Source organism: Pleurodeles waltl, chromosome 9, assembly GCF_031143425.1.
Source record: "Pleurodeles waltl isolate 20211129_DDA chromosome 9, aPleWal1.hap1.20221129, whole genome shotgun sequence".
In the NCBI taxonomy this organism is placed as follows: Eukaryota; Metazoa; Chordata; class Amphibia; order Caudata; family Salamandridae; genus Pleurodeles; species Pleurodeles waltl.
In genome coordinates, this window is record NC_090448.1 from 345,400,965 (window position 1) to 345,424,750 (window position 23,786).

Genomic DNA, 23,786 nt, shown 5'->3' on the forward strand with positions numbered 1-23,786 from the left:
CTTGGCTGTTTTTCAGGTACGTTCTGGTGCCACTTCAGGTCCAAGAAGACAACTCCAGTAGCTGCCCTGTGGCTAGGCGTGCACATCTGCTTCTATTGATATCAGAGGCTAGGAGGAATACATCTTTTTCCTCTGATCTTGTTATTTTGTCTAGAGAAGACAAGATTTGCTTTCGTACTCAAAACAAAAACTTCTCTTTTATAGACCTTTTCAGTCTTTTGCACACAACTGTGAGTGTAAAGTGTAGACACTCATTTATATATTTTATGTTCGTAAATAATCGATTTTAACCTTCAGCCGAATGTATCCAACAGTAAAGTGAAGATGCTGGCTTGGTATATAGACAGAGTGGCCTTCCAGGTAGCTTGGCAGGCTCTGTAGAGCCAAGTTGTTAGAGTCTGTTTTTAAAGTCAGTTTTAAACTGTCCTGCCTGGCGCCTTGTCCAATGTGTGTTTTTATTGAAACCACGCATGGAAAATATACACAATATGCTTCTTCATAAGGAAATGTTGTGCTTGGAATTACTGAGGCTCCAACATAAATAGGTGTTTGAAGCCACCAATTTCTAATGTAGTCTTCCAAAAAAAGATGCAATGACATCATCTTTTTGAGTGAATCCCAAACATAGCAAGACAGATAAAAACACGATATGAGAAAGGAGAATATTGCAACACAAGTGTGAATATGTTTCCGGTCCATCTTTAATCTGTATTTACAACCACTGAGGGGAATTTTCTAAAGACCTTGCATTTAATTTCTTTAATAAATTGATAGCACTTTGCTTCATCAAAACCCTAATGACAGTTAATCTATATACAAAATTAAATCTACTCTGAATTATATAAACGAACGGATGAAACAAAAGCACTCAAAAAACGCTCTAAAGACTGAATTCTTCCTTTTACCTCCACAATCAAACTATTTGCTGACATCACTCTCAGAGAGGCTCCCATATTAAATCCCTGGGTTCCTTCTTGATTAAAACAATAATGTTTGTGCTCCCAGCCCCAGATTTATCAAACCCAAAATGAAAGCCGTCTGCCAAAGTATCCTGATCAGAAATCTCACTAATTTATCCTCACTTATATAGTGCTTTCATAAACTGCAGATCATCCACTGATATAGGGTTGCCATATCCTCTTTTCTAAACAATAGATCCTCTAGTTGGATGGGTCCTCTGTTGCTCCTGGGTGGACTCTACTCTTGTGGTAGTCGAGCCTCACGTTCAAAGGGTGGCCTGCCTTTGGTTCTGGTGGACTCCATGTACTGATCTTGTGGTGATTTATTAGGCTTCACTTGGGTGGGTGATTTGTCACTCCTAGGTAGACTCCATACTTTCCACCTGTAGTGGTGTAGTAGGGTGTGCTGTGGGCAGGCTCTCAGTCACTCAGATCATTACCTTGGTGGTTTGACCCAGTCCCAATGCGTCTGTGTTTTTTGAGGCTACTAAGTAGGCGCCATGTGCCTTTCAGGCCCAACTGAAGCACATCAGTGGAAGGTTCTACATTTGATACAGTTCATTCTAAAGTCGGTGAGTTCTTGTATGTGCAATGGTGTATATTCGAACACTCTACGCTACACTACGTGCTTCTGTGCAGCAACATTAGGCACAGCGTGCTTCCCCTCAATTGCTAAACCATCATATACCTCATGCAATATGTCCCTTGCAAGCTAAACAACTATTAACACCCCTTGAACCGCATAATCAAAATAACATACAGGAACTGGGCACAAATCAGAGCTCTTTACAGCCTCACCAGGAACGTGAAGCACTACACAAATGATGGAAGTAGACCACCGAGAAAACACTTATGTCACTGCTAGTGCTATTGGGAAGCTTTACTTAAATAGCAATACAACGCAGTTAATAAAATCAAGAATCCCAGAGCTTGTAAAGATGTCAAACAGATGCCGGGGAAGAGTAACATTTGCTGAAACCATATAACTTCAGATTGGACCATCAGATTTTATCAGAGGGTCAGTAAACAAATGACCCCTGTGGAAAGTTGCAATACAATGTGCAAAACAAAAAATGAGGTTAAAATGAAAAATTTAGATAGAATGGAAAAACCTAATCCGCTTTAGAATTTTTAGAGAGAAGATCACCAAAGACGTCTACAATAAAGCACTTTTAGCCGAGTTTTAAGTCTGAGGTGTTTTACAGACAAAAATGCATAACAGTGCTTGGGGATTATCACCAGATAACATTGCAACAAGCATTAGTAAAGCCAATAGGTCTGGTCTGGTGTGGGCCGCCAGCCTTTTCACTTTGTCAGTGCTTGTTTTGTCCTGCTATATATAAAATGTTAGTGTTGGGGAAGCTCATATATTTTTCTATAGAAAAACAATGACTAAAAACCAACATTTTTTTAGACTCAAAAAAGCATAGAGTCTCGTAGTAGCCTCTGGCACTTTAAGGGACTACTTTATGTGTAGATATGCTCCCTAGTGAAAAGCCAGGATGCTGTCACCTGCATTGAAGTTAGGCAACGGATGAAGTGGGGAAACCCACTGTCCTATGCTTTATGCTGTATTTGGTTGAAGAAAAATGTGATTGACACAACAGTAAACCAATGTCTGAAGAGGACTGGCTGACAGCCTCTTTAAATTGTAATTGTATTTATATAGCGCTTACTACCCCTGATGAGGCATTGAAGCACTTTTCGTCGAGTAGCACCCTACTCCGGAACCCAAAAGGAATTAGTGGTGGATTACTATAGGGAAATATGAGTACAGTATTAGTATTATTATGAGTTCATCTGAGCAGAGGTTATATTTTATACCTATAACGGTAGTAGAATTAAATGTTCTTGACTAGGGCTAGACCTAAAAATTAAAATGGGTAGTTTACCTGAACAGAACTTAAATTGTTTTAATTTGTTTTCCAAAGTCAGGATATCTTTAAGGGATATTGGACTATTTAAGGAATGAACTGAAAAGAAATATTGAGCAATAAACTAGATGTGAGTAAGCCAATAAATTTACAGAGAGAAAAGAGCCACAGTCAAACCAAGGGTATGGCTCAGATCTTAGAGCTTGTGCACGAGCCGAACTCTGAAAAAGTTTGCTATGTAAATCACAATACAATCATCTAAATTATGATAAAGTTTCTACAAAATTCCCAAAAAGTGTATTTCTTTAACATTTGAAGCTTTGACATCAATATGTCACATTATAGCATTGCACTGAGAAGTACTTATAAAAAAGTTATGAAGAAAAAAACAGGAGAGGTTTAGTGAAATAAAATATTTGCCTACGATCACCCAATTTAAGCAGTGAAGCTGTGATTTTTCCAGGTTTTCTGGTTTCACTTTCTACAAATCAGCCAAGAAATTGGTATCTTTTTGTCTTCTTTGTTGTTACCTCTTTAAGTATTTTTTTGCAGTTGTTATATAACATGAACTCGACCGAAAGGCCAGATTGGAGCGCTTTAGATGAGCACCAGTCACATTACACAAGGTTGCATTCATTACTTACAGGCATGGGGAGATTAAGGGCTTGAATTAGAGTTTGGCTGAGGTATCACTCCATCACAATGGTGATGGATATCGCGTCCGCCACATTCTAAATCCTATTATATCCAAAGGGATTTAGATTTCGGCGGACAGGATATCCCTCACCGTTGTGATGGAGTAACCCCTCCGCCAAACTCTAAATCAGTCGCTAAGTGATCTGTCCACAATCACAGGATTTTGAGCTGACAGCAAGTTTCAAGCCTGGTTCACCAGTTCCAAAGTAAGGAGCACTGGCTGTAACACCACATCCTGGGTAGATGGAGGGAGGCAGGCGTAAGCCCCAAGAAAGCTCAGCTCATAATGGACTTGACGTTCCAACAGGACTTCAAACTGAGCCAGAGCCACCCATCAGGCTGAGCTTGGCTTGAGCGTTCAGTGACTCACCTTCCTCTACATTAAACTCTAAACAGCCTCTACCTAAAAGTATCAAATTGGTTCTCAGAACTGAATAAACCAACCAGTTATGTAAAAATAAAACAAAATGACACACTGTTAACCTACAAATCTAAAGACAATCCAGCCTCTCACCCCCCCATCCCTTTTCCATATGCTGAGCTCATTCTAAGATTGCCAGTCATTAAACATTTTACTGTTTAAACGTAAGAGTTTCCTAATTCTTTGTAAGCGGCTCAACTAACTAATCGCTGCTGAACTCACAGGATGAATTTCACATAAATAACTTTAATGTTGTACAAGGTGCCTGGTTGTAGGCTCAACTAATGTGTTCAGCCTTTAATGCTCATTGAATCTCTTTGGGGTACAGATTTGCAAACAGCTTAAAGGGTAAGCAATTAAATGACAACATTTCAAAGAATAAGCAATTACATGACATTTCGAATACTATTTTCAGGAAGGAGCTAGGAAAGCGTAGAGCGGAAGAAGATGGTGCACTTTATAAGGACGAAATACCTCAGACCCGAGAAGGGCCATCTTTACTTCATCTTTGGAGACCTCAAATGTAGGGTGACCACCCGTCCGTAATTTCACGGACTGCCCGTAATTTCACCCTGCTGTCCGTTGTCCGTGATGAAAGGCTTAACGGATGGCATTTGTCCGTAATTTTAGCCTTTCACTTAAAAGACAACGAAGGCAGGGCGAAATTACGGGCAGATGAGTTTCCCCAGCTGGATTGAAAGGCAGGGGGTCTCCTGTGCTCTAAGGGAGGGAGGGGCAGACAGATAAGAAAGAGACCTTCTTGCCAGGGGGTCTCCTTCCCTAAAGAAATGCAAATGTGTGCAATGGTGAATCTGCAAATGCAACGGGGCTTGAAAACCTGCATTGACTTTAATCAAAGGAGTCACTTGAAGCTTTCTGATGACAAAGATATTTTCTTTCAGAGAAGTACTGTAAGGGTGTTCCAAGGTGAGCTATGGAGTGTGTGGTTTTAATGGACTGTTATAAAAAAAAATTAGTACTAGGTATAAACTGTATATTATTCAAATCTGTATTTTAGAAGCACTTTTTTTTATTTTAACCAAAATGTATTTGTCCATTTTGTAGCAGCCTACATCATGATGTAATTGTATTGATATAGCACCTACTACCCATAACGAGGTGTCAAATTCATGTTTATAATAAGGACTTACACATTCAGTTCTTTCAGGGACCTCGGTACCTCATAGTACTAACAGGCATTGGCAAAGCCAATAGGTCTCGTCTAACCAAGAGTTATTGGCTTTGACAATGCTATTTAGCTATGTTACACACCAGAGTGGCTGTTGTTCAGCACGGCTAAAGTTAGTGGCATAGTGGTGTGGAGTGGAGTAGAGTGGCATAGGAGCAGTGGTGTGGAGCCCAGTGGTGCAGAGTACTATGCAGTGGGTACAGTGCAGTTGTTTAGAGTGCATTAGCGTAGAGTGCAGTGGTTTAGAGTGCAGAGGCATGGAGCGGTGTTGGGCAGAGAAGAGTGGCATAGAGTCGCAGAGAGTGCAGTAATGTAGAGTGGTGCAGTAGCACTGAGTGAAGAGTAGGCTCGCATGGCATAGAGTGCAGTGGCATAATGGAATGGATGTCGCCACAACGCATGCCTTTACCACGAATGCCTTAACAACGATTTTTCATTGTAAAGGCATTCCTGGTAAAGGCATTAGTGAACGGCATGCCTGGTTCCTGCATGTGACTCCCCTGGCCCCCCCACACCTAAACATTACCCTGACCCCCCCACCCCGCCACTGAAACCTAAACCACCCCGACCTCCCACCCCACCCCTTGAACCTAAAACCACCCCAACACCTCACCCGCCCCTAAATCCTAAACTACCCCAAGCCCCCACCCCACCCCTAAAACCTAAATGACCCTAACCCCAGCCCAAAAAAGTAAAAATACCCCGAACCCCCCACCCCGCCCATAAAACTAAAAATACCCCCACCCTCCCACCCCGCTCCTAAAACTAAAAATATCCGACCCCTCCTCCGTGCCCCTAAACCTAAACCCCCCTGACCCTCTACCCCTAAAACTAAAAATACCCTAGCCCCCCACCCCTGCCCCTAAAACTAAAAATACCCCCCCGCCCCTGCCCCTAGAACAACCCCAGCTCCACCCCTCTTATCTGATCACATCGTTCTCCTCAGCCGACTCCCTTCTTCTGTGCCTTAACCATGCATGTGCGTGGTTAAGCACATGCTTGGTTAAGGCACTGAACAAGGAAGTCGTGGTTAACGAAAGAGTTGTTCTGCTTTCGTTGTCCACGACTTCGTTGTTCATGAGTCGTGGTTAAGGCTGCTTCCCGGCATAGAGTGGTGCAGAGTGGAGAAGTGGAGAGTGGTGCAGTGCAGAGTAGAGTATAGTGGCGTAGAGTGCAGTGGCATGGAGTGGCGTTGGGCAGAGTAGAGTGGCATAGAGTGCAGTGGAGTAAAGTGGCATACAATAGAGTGCAGTAGTGTAGAGTGGTGCAGTGGCACAGAGTGCAGAGTAGACTCACGTGGCAGAGAGTGCAGTGGTGTAGAGTGGAGTAGTGTAGAGTGGTGCAGAGTAGAGTATAGTGCTGAAGAGTGCAGAGAGTAGAGTGATGCACAGTGCAGTGGCATAGAGTGCAGTGGCATAGAATGCAGTGGCGTAAAGTAGATTGTTTCACAGTAAAGTGAAATGGCTTATAGTGGTGAGGTGCAGGGTAGAGTGGAGTTGCGTAGAGTGGCACAGAGTGTGATGGCATAGAGTAAAGTGCTGTAGAGTGCTGTGGCATAGAGCGTAGAGATGCAGAGTAGATTAGAGTGATGTACATATGTTAAAGGAACACTAAGTACATTTTAACATTTTTTACATTTTGTTTGTGCAATTTACATCCCAAATATTTTGAAGATTCTGTATGTACTTGACACTTAGGGATAACCCAAATCACTAGTTTGGCTTTTGCTCAATTTCAAAAACATTTAAAGACATGGACAAAGCGGGCAATTCCCTTGCACAACCTTGCAAGGGGTCTGGCCCCTGCTCACTCTTCACAAGCACGGACAGCGGACCATTGCACCAGAAGAGTTTGCCAAGGTGGATGGGTGTTGCTTGTTCAACCTCTTGACAGTGCCCCTTCTGTTTCTCTCCTGTGTGCAGAGACAACTCCCCAGGTACCCAACACCTTCCGATAGTCTTGGTGGACCCATCTTGTCTGATTTTAGGAATTGTCCCACATTGTTCTTCTCTCCTTATTTATCCGGTTCTTAGCAACAACCCTTTGAATCACTTGCCGTGGACCTCCCATTTGATCTCAATTTCATCCTCCTCTTTTATTATCTTTGATTGGTAGTCTGAGCTCCCGTTTCTGAGATAAATGTAGAGTCCCAGACATACACTCTAGTGCTGTGAGACTGCAGGCAAGTTGTGGGTACCCCACATCCTGACATTAGGTGTGAGACAGTCGCTCACACCATCTGCCCTGCCTCATAAAAAAATTTTTAGGTTGAAAGTCCACAGGCGGTTGGGGAAGCCAGATGATTTTGTTCAATTTGTTTAAACTAGCATAAGGTTAGTTACCTTAATGTTTCCCAAACTGTTTGCCATGGGTTTTAAAATGTACAGAAACATAATTAAAAGTTTGCTGTTACTTTCTCTTCAAGAAAGATTGGGTAGATTTAGGTAGGGGCGATGGCCTTGACCCAGTGCTGAAGTGCATTAATTTACTACTAAACAAGGACGTGACCGCAGTGAATAAATAGTGCTATGTTAAAAAAGAGTAAATAAAGGTACTGACAACATAGTGAGGCATGGCCTCTCTTGTGTGTGTCTGTAAAACTGATGTTTGATCTTGAATATTTGTCCTGAATGTTGACACTTTGTCCTGAATTTTTGTCCTGAATTTTGACCCTTTGTCCTGAATTTTTGTCCTGAATTTTGACCCTTTATCCTGAATTTTTTACAGTCGTGTCCAGAATTTGCCTCAATGCCAGGTGGTCACCCTACTCAAAAGACCGTTACGAAATCTATTACATGGAACGGTTTGCAGGAGTATGGACGCAATAAGGCACTCCTTGGTGCCCTACACAACAGATTAAATCCCTCAGACTAGACATATAGGTTCCCTATATTAATCATGAAACTGACGCAGTTTTAGAATGTGCAACCGAACAGCTTCTGCTTTCAGATTTTGGCCCTCTGTGAGGCATAGGCAGGTGTCCGGTGTGTCACTGAAAGGTGTAGCGATATTCTATTACTACTACCTCACAATTAATGAATTAAGAATATAGGCGGAAAAAATGATCACATCTCCTATCGTCACGGGCATCCGTAGGATGATAGTAGGTCAAATTACGCCCTAGTGCTTTGGCTAAAAATATAAACGATGTGACCTCAGAACAAAAGTTCTGGCCGCCTGCAATAGCAGAGTAATAATGATAATACGAAAGGCTCCGGTGACGTCATGACCGAGAGTCCGAGTGGTTTTGGGACAGTTGCACGCGAGCACGCGCGGGTGGTTACACGCATGATTGTCACGGGTAGGACACAGAGATCCCCGTAGACAGCTCAAGCAGGAGCACTTAACTGCTCTTTAATGCCAGGAATGATTTCCGATTAGGCCCCGCCAACTCTGATTCCCAGTTCCTCCTTAGATCAGAGGGGAGATAAGCCCGCCCTTTCTGGAGACCAGCGCGTGGGACGAGAATCTTTGTAGGCAGCTTTGGAAGCGAGCCAGGAACTGAGACAAAGCGTGATGTCCATCCATACTGGACTCTTTGTCTCGCCTTCGCTCGTGGCACTTTAATGCTCTCTCCTCTCTCTACGCCACTGGTCTCTGTGTAGACAAAATATTTCCAAAGGTGCATTTACGAAAAACCCGCCCAGGCCCCTCAGCAGTACATACTCCCGAAATGCTTTCCCTTGGGACATTTCTTCTCCGAAGAGGCGCCTCAAAGGTGCACCTAGAACTTATTATTTTGCCTGAGGACACGAGACCCGAACACAAAAGGAAAACGAATCAGAACGTCTTTGCTTTTGAAGTTGGAGATAGTTAAGTCGGAAGTTATTCACTGGCATTACTGCTAAATGCACCAAAATAAACCGGTGTTATGAGTCGTGGCTTTTTGCAACCAATTTGCCAGTTTGGACTGTCGATGGTGTGACAGCTATAAATTGTACAGAATAATTCGGAGATAATTCACCTACAATGATTACCCACATGTTTTTTCTTACAAAATCTTCCCTATTTACCTATTGGACTTATAAAGTACCTCTTGCAGCTAGGAACCTTCTCAGTGTGCTTTGAGTGGGTAGGATGAAGGCTGCAACCACATGAATAACTATTGAGGCTAACTCCAGAATCTGCCCTACACCAGTGTTAATGGGATTCTCCAAGCGACCACCGTAAGTATGAAGGTAAATCCTTCAAGTGGGATTGGCTGTGTAGCGGGTCTGGCCTTATTCTAATGACCCGACTGAGGGGCGAACCATAGTTCTAAGGATCCAGGATGTGGAGTAAACTGAGGGTAACTCTTGAGATTTCTCCTGAACTTCAAGTAAACTTTGCTTGTTGATATGGATAAGATCAGCTGCTCACTGCCAGCATGCTTTGAGACTGAACTGTGTACCATGAAGTAGAAAAGCAGTTCACTGTTGCCTGTTTTGTAATCATGTGCTCTTTAAAGCTAACATTATTTTGGTCTTATTTCTTTGCTGCTTCCATTGTAACAAAATTTGTAGGGCAAGAAGTAAATGGTGTGTTTTCAACATTTAAAACCATTGGAACTGAAATTCTTACCCCTATGCCAAAAAAGTACTTAAGAGCCATTACATTGATTTATTTATTTTTCACAGAATCCCTCAATGGCCATTCCTGGCCCAACCACCAGAGGAAAGATACATCTGAATAATGTATATTGTTTAAATTGCTTTGGGTATTTGTGTTTTTTTCAAAAGACAAGCTGGCTCAAGCACTCAATGAAAGGCTAATGGAAAAAAACAATATTAGAAAACCTATTGACACTGGAAAATATCAGTACAAGGAATATCTGGCAACATCTGGGACTAAGGATAAACATAAGGAATGTTTGCAGATAAATTGATCACACTTTGACAAATAGTGCTGAGGAACATTAGAGGCACTATGCGCCTGCACATGTTCAGAGTATCTGACGTAGGGCAAAGGAGCTCTTCTCAAATGCACCTTACCTGTTGAACTCGTAAATGTCTTCAATGTTGCAGAACAAAGTACTGACTTGCTCAGGCTCCAGGGGCAGGTGGCCAGTGTCTATGATACACCCCAGGTAATCCTGCAAAGGAGAGAAGAAAAACATGAACATCTGGTGGGAACTACTTTTATACCAAAGGTTATGTCCTAAGGGAAGATGATTCTTTACCAAGCACAAATCTAACTTGCTGGATGGTTTGTCATAGAACAAACTCGCCTTGATCTTAGTGTACACCTAGTTAAAAGTGATTTTTATCCCACTATGATTCCCACCCTCGAGCTCTGATATGTGAGGCTGGGCACAGTCCTAATTCTCATGTTCTGCGCATTTTGTTTCTCTATGACCAAACCTCCACATGCTCAGGAGGGAGGATGACCCGTGTTTCCACTCCAAGGGAGGAGAAGTGGCCTCCCAACCTCCACATTCTGGGAGGAGACGGCCCCCCTCTTCCATACAGAAGACTCATATAAACACAGCCTCCAGATAGGATGGATAGGTGAGACTGGACATTCACATGCTACGAGGAGAGGTCGCCTTAATGATGTGACTCAGAACATTGAACAGAACACATGAAACCTAACACATTCCAACACAGTATGGATAATACATAGTTGGCTGTCACTGCACAACTCAATCAACTCCCCACTATGATGTATCATAAAACAACATCCAACATAACACATTCTACCAAACTCCTAACCCATAGACATTTGAGCCTAGATATGCCAATTAATCCTGTACAACAGGAACATTCGCTAATCCCTGCCTCAAGTACAACTATGGCTTATGTCCCGACTTCCATGTGTAATAGACTAAGACCCTATTAAAAAAAAACACAATTTAGTTTGCTGCCTCATCATCAGACTAACATGACACAAACCAAAAAGTTGGAACAATGGAGAATTGAAAAACCCACATTATATTTTGCCTCCAGTCCAAGCTGGACTAGAACCCCATATTGCAGCGTGGGATTTAGCCCAGTACATGATCTGTCTGTAAGCGATACCCTTTGTGCTCACAGACTGACTAAATATACTGACCGGTTAATATATGTTCCAAAAAATGGACTTACTCTGAAGGCTATTGCTAGTCTAGAAAAAGCTCCAGGTAGACCTACCATAAGGGGCGAAACATGTGTCGGTTCTGGCTGTTTGCTCAAATGCTTATGACCCTCTTTTTGAATGGACATCAATAAACAACTTTGGATTCACCATCTCGCCCCAACGTGTTAATTTTATGTTGCAAACCATTATAAGTCAGAAGCTTGGAATCTTGCAATTGAATATAATGTGGGTTTTCCAATTCTCCATTGTTCCAAGATTTTGATTTGGGGCAAATTGGTCCATGCCCCATTTGATAACCCACAATCGTATTGGAAAGGGCATTCTAAAGGATGAGAGAGTTGGGCCATAGGAACTCTGTTTCCTGAATCACAAACCAAAAGGTGCAGTTGTATCTCTACGGATATAAGGTTTGAATTCAAGATCTTCTGCCTGACATTCAAATGCCTGGATGACTCTCATACCATCATATAATACTTTATTGCAGGATTGTTAAACCGTTTCACTACATTACACAATTAACCAAAAACATACTTTAAACAGAACCAATATAGCAACCACATTGCCTGTCAATTGCACATTTAGTACTTTTTCCTTGCCAAATGATTACACTGTTAACAATTTATAAACTGCTCTATATACCATTGCTATTCTTCCACAGTGTGCCTTATTATTATTTTAAAACAGATTAAAATTAATACAACTTAAAGTGAATAAAAGTGTGCTGTATAGGCGATAAATGTAGGTGCAATTTAATAAGATTAAATAAGTAAAGATACTCATGATGAATCGTGAGCTAACATTATATCAGCGGAAAAACAAAATCAGAGGTCTGCTAAAGGTCAAGGCTACTATCATCCGAGGACATGGCCTCTACTCTTTTCGAAAATCGCTGCAGGAATTTCACCAGAGCACAATTTAACCCAAGGTCCCTGGGATCAAAGCAGGCCAGGACTGCCTCCCTACAGGACCTTATGCCCCTGGTGGTCCACTCTTTTCATAATAGCTCTCACGATCTTTCAGCAGGGTGGGGCATAGGCACAGTATATGAATATCTTCCTGGCCTAATTTGCATAGCCGACCTCTCCCTCGCTCTTCTTGTTTTTTCCGTACCAGATAATAAGTTGTGATGGGTAATAACCCCAACCTGTACTTCATTAACTGAACTTTTATCTGAACCCTAAAGAGTTTTCCGAGGTAACTCTGGGGTTTCAGCTGCGAGTAGGTTTGAAGAATCATCCAGTCATGTTTGCGTACTGCCAAGTTAGCCTTGTCCTCGAGCGATGGAAGCTGTTTGCTGCTTATTTTTGATATTCTTTTGAACTCTTGGTAACTAATAGATAGTTCCCAGGCATTTGTTACGTTTAAGGACTGCAAGGACTGCAGCAAATAGGATCCTGCTTGTGAACTGTGCTTTGAATCCAGTTCAGACCATAATTAATGGGCCTTTGATTCCCCTTTTGCAGACCTAAATTTATGACAACACAATGCGAATGCTGCCATCCGTGCGAGAGCTTGCTTAACGATCCCAAACTCCAGTCTGATCTGGACAGGAAACATGTGGGATGGAAGTTGGAAGTTTGCTCTGTAGATCTTCAGAAGCACTTTGTCCAGTAATTCACTACCCCTTTCCTTGAGAGTCTCGGTCCCATACGCCATTGTTGGCAGAATCTTTGCCTGTGCTAACTGAAGGATCAATGAAAAAGTGGGGCCTTTTAGTTTTGTAACTAGGGACCTAAGTCCTGCATTCAGTACATTGCTCTTCCTTTTGATTCCCTCCAGTTGGGCACAGTATCTCCCGTTCCCCCTTGAAAAATACTGGATGACTCTCTCCCAAATACTTTCTGACAATTTTAACAACCCAATCAACAGAAGAGAAGCCGCTAACATCACTAAAATCCAAAAGCAAGAGCAGAGGAAATTTGCAATCATAACACCTTACCTCTGGAACAGCCTCCCATCAAGACATCCACAATGCTCCATCCCACATGATCTTGAGCCACAAACTAAAAGCTACTGTAAGCACAATAACCCCCATGACCCCAGCCTCAACTGAATTACGAGTAACAGATGCAGTTGAGTCTAAAAAAAACATAACCCTGCCACCACTGGTGTTTCCACTGTGCAAATGCCTTAATGAACCTTCCTTTAACAAATGCACTTTGACTGGAATGAAGGCCTGTTTAAGTATCCAATGCCAATTAATTTCTGCAGTACTACTTTATACATACAAACTAACAAATGGTTGGCAATAACAGAACCTAACAGCACAAAACAATAGGAAATGCTGCAAACATATCCATCCTTCAGACAATGAGTATTTCCATTGACCTAGAAGAAGCATAAAGTATAGTAAAGTACTTCAGCCTCAGTCCTGACGGATCAAAATAATTTGGTTCACTGAATCAGATATAGCCACCTAACTGAGTAAAGGGCCGGAACATAGCACCTTTAGGTACCATCACAAGCAGGATCGGAATCTGCATAGGACTCCATGACACCGGATTACTGAACGCTTTCTGAAGCAATATCAATGGAAGACAACTGGCCTTTGCCAAACTTATCTACTATGCAATAGGATGCTGTGAATGCAGTGTTCACCACTTACAATACAAACATCATCTTTGGCTCAGGAACCTTCAGCCATTTGATTCAGACATTTCCAATCACATCTTGGGCGAACCCATAGGAGTATTTGAGCCTGTGCTCTTTCTCTTGGTTGCTTGGTTGTATATTTCCATTAGATTACATGAGGCACTATTCTGTTTCTGAAAAGTACAAGCGGACATCAAACATTTAATTCTTTGTCTCATCCAAGCACTGTACTCAGTGCAACCTTTATTTGGTTGGCACTGCAGCATGCATTTTTCAAGGCTCTTGTCTGCACTCAAGTGTGAAAGACAAACCTACTGCCTTTGCTTGTTATTTTGTTGCGCCTATATATATTTTGTCTGTAAAAACTGAAACTATTTTGCTTTGAGTGTGACCTGATGCTAGAAGGCCTGTAGTGACTGACGCTAGATTCCATCGGGAACTGGCGGTTAAGTACCTGGGAATTAGCTGAGGTTTATGTGATGATAAGATGCACCCGTATAGATGCTGTTGATAAATAATTATTGTATCATCTGTGCTAAAAGGTAATCTGTTCACTTTTTACCTTCAATTGATAAATAAATATACCCACAGATAATAGGTACTCAGAGGATCTTAATAATGATATTTTCCTAACTTGAACCATGAGAACGCTTTGCATTGTCAATTCTCTACCATGCACCAATGAACAGACTTCAAAATTAGGCCTGGGCAGAGTTCACAGAGTTCCACTTTGGGGAATTTAATGGAGTTGATTAAAAACTCAGTGGAAATCCGTGAAGGCAGAGTTCCGTGAGTCGAGGAGTCCTGAATGCGCCTGATCTCGGAAGTGCTAAGCAGAGTCAGGATGGGTTAGCCAGGCCTGACCCTGCTTAGCGCTTCCAAGCGCTTCCAAGGTCAGGCGCACTCAGGAGAGGGCCATAGGCAGTAAAAGCTGCAGTTTCAGGCCTCTTGTGCACCGGCCTGACCTGTGTGCACTGCACACAGGGCAGGCCAGGGCACAAGAAACCTGAAATGTCAGCTTTCTTTCGCTTCCTGCAGCCCTGGCCTGATTTCAGCAAAAGCTTCAGTTTCTGGCTGGCAGGCCAGTGCACTAGAGGCCTGAAACAGAGGGGCCATAGGCAGCAAAAGCTGCTTTTCAGGTCTCTTGTGCACAAGGGTGCACAGTGAGAAAAAAAAAGAGAGCTCACTGGGGTCCTCGTTGTCAGCCATGCTCGGCCTCTCATCACCCCCTGCTGAATCCAGTCTGGAGCTGGTGACGGCAGCAGCTCCATGCTGCTGCACCAACACCGGGCTGAGAGTGAGCACTGCAGTGCAGATATGGGCTACACGGCGCAAGCGTAGACTGTCTGTGCTTGCTCTGTGTGGCCCATAACTAGGCTGCAGTGAGCACACAGTGACCTCTGCTCTGCTGGTGGAGCTAGCTGAGTGTTTGGGTGAACTCCTCACGCTAAGCAGAGGGCGTGCCAAAAACTCAGTTAGCTCCACCAGCAGAGCGGAACTCGCCACCCACCCCTTTTCAAAACTCTAATTGGAATGATGGACTTATTTAGTGGTCTCGAGTTTAAAGTCAGGCCTAAAGAGCCATCCTTTATGGGGTCTGTAAAGTACCTAGAATAAACCTATAGAGAGCTCTGATACTGCTTCCTCTTATTACTGATTTCTTCTCTTAAGGAATGTCCAAAGTACAGCCACCATCTTTTCATAACACTCTTCCTCGAGACTACCTCAGTTAATGCAGTCTGTTCAGGAAGGGGCCCTACTCCCAGCTTCCATTTTGTTGTAGCCCAACATGTTGCTATAGTATGGAATATTCTTTTAAGGACAGCTTGGGGCAACACACAATAAGTCACCCAACAAATGCCACACATAATCCCTAACAAAAAGCTAGACCAGTTGGAGTTGCCAATGCTTGTTACTTGCTCTTCCCGAAGCTGCCTTAATGCCTCCTGGCAAGAGGGATAGCAATTCCAGGACAAAGGGGAACCAAAGGGAAATCCATATCCTGCCTAGGTAATAGCAACATAGATTGCTGCAAACCTAACATTGTAAAGTAAAATAACATTGAAAATATTTATTGAAGTTGTAAAGCGATCACTCATCAAACACACAGAGCTTATATCACATGGACTCGAAGAAAATGGATACTAATATTTTCAAGGACGTTAAGTTAATTAAAAACATTCCACATGCTTGCTATGCTACTAATCTAGGCCAAAGTTTGCAAAGTACAAGAGCTGGGTTTCAATAAATTCTTTTTAGAGATGCTTCAGATTCCTTAATTTTAAAGTGCATACACGAGCAAACATTACTACGTGGAATTAATTAAAAAAACTCGCATTTTTCAGTTCCAACCAGGATAAAAAGAATAACGACGGTTAATAGCTGTTTCTGTTTTTTTTTTTTACAAAGAAAAATAATCTACGGACGAGATGTATAACAAAGAGATAAATATTTGTTTACTGATTTAAAAAACTGAATGTAAATGTTGCTCCAGATTAATTTGCCTCCAGTTTCAGCCCGACCGAGACCAGTGCAAGGATAAATGGTATGATCGCCCGATTTGTCTGGTTTGAGTTAACGTCATAGACGTTTGAGGGCACCATGGACGTGAGTAGGGCGCTGCCCCAAGGACGAGGTGAAACTTCATGGTGATAGCCAAATTTCACAGTTCACAACGATCAAAGAAGGGCATGGTATATCCCTTAACTAGTGAACTGTCAAGATCCTCTGCCCTTTATTTAAGAGGCTGGGGTGGAGCCAAGGGGCGGCTCCTCCGTTAAGGCGGAGGTGCGTCACCCCCCTGCCAGGTGAGGCAAATAAGAAATGAAATGATAATAACAGGTTTATTATCATTTCATTTTTTGTTAGGAGCAGAATCTTGGGGGTGGGTCATGAAAAAAAATGTGGAGGATCAGGATGTGTGGTGGGCACCGCTGTCAGTGCACATGTTGGTCTGGCCAGCCGTCTTAGGGCAGCCAAACCGACATGCGCATTGACATCCCTCCAACCCAGCTGCATTGCTGGATGGAGAACAACAGCAGGCACAGGCTCTCAGTCCCACTTGGAGCGCAAAAACAATCTGCTTCATCCAATTCTGATGCTGCTCTTAGTATTACCTGCATGAGAGCAGCATTTGCATTGGCCTTTGGGGAGTCTGTGAGCCTCAGCCTGTGCACACACACACCAGAAGAACGGCGTGCATCGAACAACGAAAGGCAGGTCAATTCTTTTTCCCTTTACTTATTGCCCCCCGCCCCGCTCTACGGCTCACTACCTTTCCCTGGCTCCGGCCGCTACTGGGTAGAGCATGCACTGCCTTCCGATGCCATCTCAATGACTAGTTCTCATGGCTGCTGACCACCTCAGAGTTGCCACCATGATGTTCAGAGATGCCGGCAAGCTGTTAAGATTAGGAAAACCGCTCCAAACCTGGTTGTTCACGAGCTAAGCCAGAGTGATGTCACAACTAACTCTGTTGTTCCGAGAGACTGCACGGGAGTATGAGTCACATTTGATAAATCCCCCAAAATAAACATAAATGAAAAACTCATGTTCCCTTAGTGGTGGACACCCATCACAAAATGATGAATAACTCACATTGAATTTAGCGTCACCAGTGCAAGAAAGCACCAGGAGATGCCCATGCTGTGTTCTAGGTATGCTGGATTACAAGAGACGAAGACACCCTTGTGTAATTGTCACACTTATTATTGGTGCCCCTTTGATACGCTGTTCCTCTACTCTGGTGGATCTTGTCACCCACCACGCTGTCCTAGCGCTGTCAAACTCTACAATGGCCCTTGTGCCTCTCACTCCCTGCACATACTCTGACACAGCACTGTGACCAGAGTCCATGCTGTAGGACAAGAAGACCCTGCGTTCAGGGCCCTGGTGACACTGATGATCAAGATTTATCCATGACCTGATCAGAAGAAGCAGAGAGGGGCAATAAGTGCAAGTTAGCTATATAAATGACGCTTGTGCTTCTAGTGATACATATACTGGGAGGCCTTTCTCTGCAAGGGAGATACCGAGGTATTTTCTAACAGAAAAATAACCATGCCCAGGCCCTCCACCAGAGTATTTTCTTTTTTCGCTGTCCATAAAGACAAAATACACCATTTGTGGAACAGGGCTTTTAGGATGGTGCAAGATACAACATTGTAAGCACCAATTACTTACTGCTGGAGCGCAGTCATACTTTCTCTATATAAAAAAGCATTAACAACGTAAAATGTGAAAACAGGTTGATAAACATTTCAAGATTTCAACCAAAGATATTCCTTCACAATACCTGTCTGTCTGTGCTTTGGTGCAGCAGCTGATCTTGCAGATGGTGTTGTTAGTAAATTCCAGGATGCAATATTACCGCTCTTTTTTCAGACTTATCCAAGGAAGGGTGAATTGTTGCAGATATTGGTGTTTCTGCACATTTTTCGCAGGTGTTTCCTGCATTCAGTGACATTTTTCCCAGACACATTCCACCAGGTTTTACTTGGCGAAATGTGTGCACGGCAAACCTCGAGAGTGTGATACTACAAAATAACTCAGAATCTTATTTCAGGCAGAAACTGCTGCTTCCAATTAAATCGAGAATTCCACAAAAAAAATGTCATTTGTTTCTTAGTGTTTAGTAAAAGTATGATATGTAGCTCAACTGGATTCTTTGCAGTAGGTCCAGAGCTGGTGAAATGTGATTTTCGGAGGCTGGTTGCCAAGAGCGCCACCAGCAGGGGGCGTATGCCCCCCCCTCCTAGAGCCTTAAAAAATGGGGGTACTTCCAGGAGTGAGCAGAAAAATCCTTGCACCCTCCATTTTGCAGGTTCCCCCCATAAGAATGTGCTAGACAAATGCTGCTTTGGCCTGGGTGACATGAGCATTTGAACATGCAGAGCTGGGGGAGGGTCCTCTCGAATCATGCAGCATTCTATCAGCCAGGAGACAACCCAATGACTAATAGGCCTTGGAAATCAATTTTCTTGGATTAAAGACATCCTATTTCATAAACAATCTTCTGAAAGAGATGAACGAGTAGAATTTGTTTAAAAAGAGGGGAATTAAGGTTTCCTAAATCATATGAAAATACTGGTGACCCTAAGGCAAACAGAGAGAGGTTCTGAAAACAATCTTATCCATATGCAACAATTTACAGGATTCTTTGGAGGAGTGGAATTGCAATTTGCTAACCCTTGAAAGGTAAAGTAATGATTTTCTATACTAGAGTGTAAATCATTACACTATAAAAATACTGCCTCATGGAAATCGCAGCAAAAGACTATAAGTGCATTTTAAAACAAATGAATAAAATCCCAATTTTCAATCCCACCAGACCCTCGTTAATGCTACAATCTTGTTATATCTATCCATCGAGATAACCCAAAAATAAAAATGTATAAAAAAAAGTTTAAAGCATTGTAGCAAAAAATATTACAATTTGTCTTGTGGCAACTAGGGGCTGCTCTAAAGTTACAGATTGTAAAATATATGAGTCAGGCTCCAGGCCTACCTTGTTAAGAGCTACGTCTAACAGAGCATACACTTATAGTTTTTTATTAACTAAAGTCTAATTTCTTGCTAAGTAAGAGAAATGGTAGGCGAATAGCACCTTGTCTTTTAAATTTGTTTTTTTTTCCTCAGTATTCATTCATTCGTGTGTAATAGGTTCAACAGTGTCATTCCCGTACAATATACACCACCAAGGTGTAGGTAGAAAAAGTTATTATAGAAATATATTACATATCGATACGAACGGGCAAGTAGTTATGAGCATATCGGATTTTTTCCATATTTTCTACAAAAGATACAAACAACACTCTAATAGAAGACAGCAGACAGGAAGCATAACCCACTATAGATTAGGCTACTGAAGTTAAATAGGTCTCTGTGATGGTCATATTGTTTTTTAAATAAGTTAATATTACATCTGTAAATGTAATTAGTCTACCAATACCTTCCAGTTGTCTCCTGATACACAAATTTGCACTTCGCTTTAAAGGTCTAAACTCCTCATTTGCAAAAAAAAAGTGGCTTCCATAGTTTCACACATTTCAAGTTTACCCCCTAGCAAACATACAGCAGCCACATATGTAAGTTGTCTCATTCGGCCAGACAGTTCTCACCTCGGCTATTGGAAACAATTGAACTCTAAACCTCTTGAACTTTTTCCCTCACAACACAAGAGCATTTGTTAAATAAAACTGCAGACAGAGGACATGTAGGTCTCCAAAAAAATCTCACTTGAAAGCACTAAACTTCACAAGGTCTCTGTGAAATGAGACACAGCTTCTTTTATAATTTAACCTGGCCTCCAAAAAAGAATAAGAGGTCATACGTACCACTTCATAAGAAAGTAACTTCCAATTGCTCTAGAATGATTTTATACATTCAAATCCCTGTTGCGAATAATTCAGACCACAAAAGTTCTCAAGCGATACTTGATTGGCGCTTCGAAGAGGAAAGCAATTTTAATAAACGTGGCACCTAACATACATCCCATACATGTGAGCCCAAGTTTACTTTTACTTAGCTCATTGAATATGAGTTACAAAATAGCATGTCCAAGCCATTATTCAGCCCGTTTCCCAAGGACAACCCATCATATAAAAGCGCTGTTACCAATATGACTTCAACTACAAGGTTATTAAACAATTGAGCTATGTAGCTTCAGGTATGGCAGTGTATATTGCACTTAGGAGGCTTACCACTTTAGTGCATGCAGTCGAGTTTCGGAAACCGGTAATCTATCTGTCTAAAGGCCTAGATAATTATTATATGTATCAACATGTTCCAGTTTTTGTACTACCATACGAGATGATTTTTTCGTTTTAGCTTCATTTATCTTTAAGTCACCTCATTGTAAACATTCAATGTGTCTAGGCTAACTTTGGTGGTGTCCATCATAACAATGTCATTGATGTTCTGAAACGGTGTATGGTTAGGCTCCTCTGCTAAGGTAGTAAGTGTCTTGATACTCCAAGAGACATTCCCATAGCAGATATGTACAAATTGAATAAGGGCATCAAAAAAAATACTTCAATCCTCATCTTTACAACCTAGTTTTTCACTGTGAGAATTGGTTGGCTCTAAGCAGTGAACGTCCCCTGTTTTTTTAAATTAGTTTAGTCTAAACAAATAGCAGAATTAATCCTCTTAAAGGCTGCAGAATAGCTAACGAAACAGATATAGCTTTGCTCCTTGATGCTTATTCGATCTGTTAGTCATGATGTTCACTGCTGAATACTATCTTTGCATTCTAAACCCCTTAGGAAACCCAGCATAATACCGCAATAACATATCACTTTTTTCCACCCATGTCTCCAGCTTCTGTAACAACATTTTGGTTAACTGTCTAGCAGTGCAAAAGCACAGTAGTTCTGCAGATAATTAGAACCTCCCACTTTGAAAATGGGATCCAATAATGACCCCTGCCAAGACCTTGTAGCAGAAGTAAACACATTGAGAAAAAATCGATGGTCTTATTTTTCGCTAGTTTCACATCAATTGATGACATGGGCTTGAAAGACTTATGAGTCATACCAGATCTTGAAATCATAAATAGTATACAGTTTCCTAGCAAGAGGATCCAAATAAAAAGATCCGTAGAAATGTCTTTCCTTAAAGTTCGGTTTTTAAGAGATGGTGAATCAAAACCAGGTTCAAATTGTAACAGTATATATATACAAACCAGGACCCTATCTTAACTCACACTTCCATGTATAGGAGTCGGCTGCTGCATGATTAGAGCTTATATCTGAACTTCTCATTCTAAACGTGTTACTCATTTAAAAGTTTCCCTCTCCACTCATCTATTGCCAATTGGTCAAACACTCCCTCGTGGCACTGAAAGAGGCTGTGTGAAAGGTTGAAAAGTATTAAACAAATGCTAAACCACAGTACAATACAATTCAGTTCCAAAAAAGTACCAACTGTACCTGTTAAAATTGGCCTTTACCCACTTCCATTCGTGACTTGTCCAAAAGAGAAACGTATAACAACATAGATTCTAAGTTCCTTCGACAAAATTATTTTGAGGTCAGGAACCCTCCCAACATCTTATGCCAAGGAAAGGGAGTAAGCACTACTATTATGAAAGTTATAACAGCACAAGTACATCAAATAAAAATAGAAAGTAACCAAAACATATTCAGTAGGGATTTATTTTCCATAATCAAAGCATGAAAATATGATACTGCATAAAAGTACATGTGGCAAGTTTTACTAGTCACGAACTTTCATGGCATTTAACAAAATTTGTGTTTTTTATTTTCTAACAAAAGTCTGTCAAAGTGAAGCTGAGTTTTTAGAAAAGATTATCCTCAACCTCTATTCTTGAATATAACGGGGTCTTTAGTACTGACCCCGTCCCTGTTCCATCTCTTCTAGGTCACACCAGGCTGTCTCCTTCTCCTGTTTTGGTCTCCTTCTAGCTTCCATCACTTCAATTGCTGGATATAACACCTCACATACATGTGCAAATTCATGTGCCACAAAAGACCAACTCACGACATAAGCACATAAGGCAATTTCAACCTGAAAAACAATTGAGTCAGAACCCACGAAAGAAAAGCATGGACAAAATGAACTGTGCCTGAAAGGCTTCAACAACACCCTAATTTGAAATTCCAGACAATGCTGAACACTGCTCTTTTTTACCAATCTTTGTTGGAAAGCCTGAGCAGTTGTGCACAAATACGAAGTAATGAAAAGTACGTTATTTGTTCATACCTATCGTTCTATATGCCTTATAGGTCATTTCTTTTTATAGTTTAATTTTTAGGTTTAGCCTAGAAACAACTTTAGCTGTCTAACCAGCCCCACTACTCTCTTCCACTGTGAGGAATGATATTCTGACTGGTGACACATGCACAGCCTTCTAAAAAGAATTGCAGTTCTGGGGAGGCAATACCTTTCTTTGCCAATGTTTTTGGGTTTTGCCTACAGACTGGTTTAGCCGTCTGTTGATGAAGACCTATGGGGCAACAAGATTTCATGCTTATTTTGTCCTTGGGACAAGTAGGCACCAACCCTTTGCAGCACTAACTCTTTTGGCTGCCAACGTATAGAACATAATGGATCAGGGAAGGGCATTGTCTGTGTGTCTATATGTTACAGCTGTTTGAACTTGTATTTATGGTTCATTAATGCAAATCCTTTATAATTGGAGTGTGCGCTCTAAGGAAATAATGTAAGCCCGGACTGCACTACTGGCAGTGGTACCAGTATGAAAATGTGTTCACATGTTTGCAGAGTTTAATAATATGAAGCTAAGAAAAATATTTGCAAAATATGCTCTGTTTCAATGCAAATAGTTAAAGAAGCTTGAAGTCAAGACTTGTGATTTTGTTGCTTTTAAAGTAAAATCTTCTCAAAAAATGCAACTGGGAAAAAAAACTTTTGCCAAACTACTGTGAAATTTTAGTTAGTAAAATTTTTGATGCAAGCTAGTAGTTGCAAAAAATATTCATAATGGAAAATCAGTGTAACCAGTTTCAACAAGATAATGGGAAGCATGAAAATAAACAAGCATTGACAAAGCCAATAGGTCAACTTGGTGGTCAGCCTTTTGATTTGTCAATGCATGTCTTGTTTTGACATGGTTTTTGTAAAACGTTATTGTTGTGAAAGCTGCCGGGCCCTAACAAGCATAACAAACCTTAGAAAAAAGCAAAACATGTTTTTTTCATCTAAATAAATCACACATTTCCACAGTAAGTCCCATGGACAAGGGGATATTTTATTGAATTCCACATCCTTGTAAAATATATAAATAGAGTGGGCTTTGGGTTAGCTTCTTTCCTTAAAAGCCTCATATTGCTTTCTTGTTGATCTTTTTTCAATGCTTCTTCATGGTTTCCTCCCTATTCGTTGTTTGTCCCTTTTCTGTAGCATTTTCTTTCCACTAAATCTGAATGGATGACTTGATTACTTACACTGCTTATACTTAGGGAAATATTGTCTTTTTTTCTTTTCGTACTCTATGGGAATACAAGTGTTTTCTTGCT

The 23,786-nt window shown here is 41.5% G+C and overlaps 1 protein-coding gene across 1 annotated transcript in view; it reads right to left on the minus strand.

Annotated features, from left to right (window-relative positions):
- Window positions 1-23,786, minus strand: part of PLEKHG2 (pleckstrin homology and RhoGEF domain containing G2) — a 361,757-nt gene that overhangs the window by 160,085 nt on the left and 177,886 nt on the right. The window contains exon 4 of the mRNA XM_069207509.1: window positions 10,110-10,210. Within this exon, the coding sequence (XP_069063610.1) occupies window positions 10,110-10,210 (101 nt within the window). The remainder of the gene's footprint in view (window positions 1-10,109; window positions 10,211-23,786) is intronic.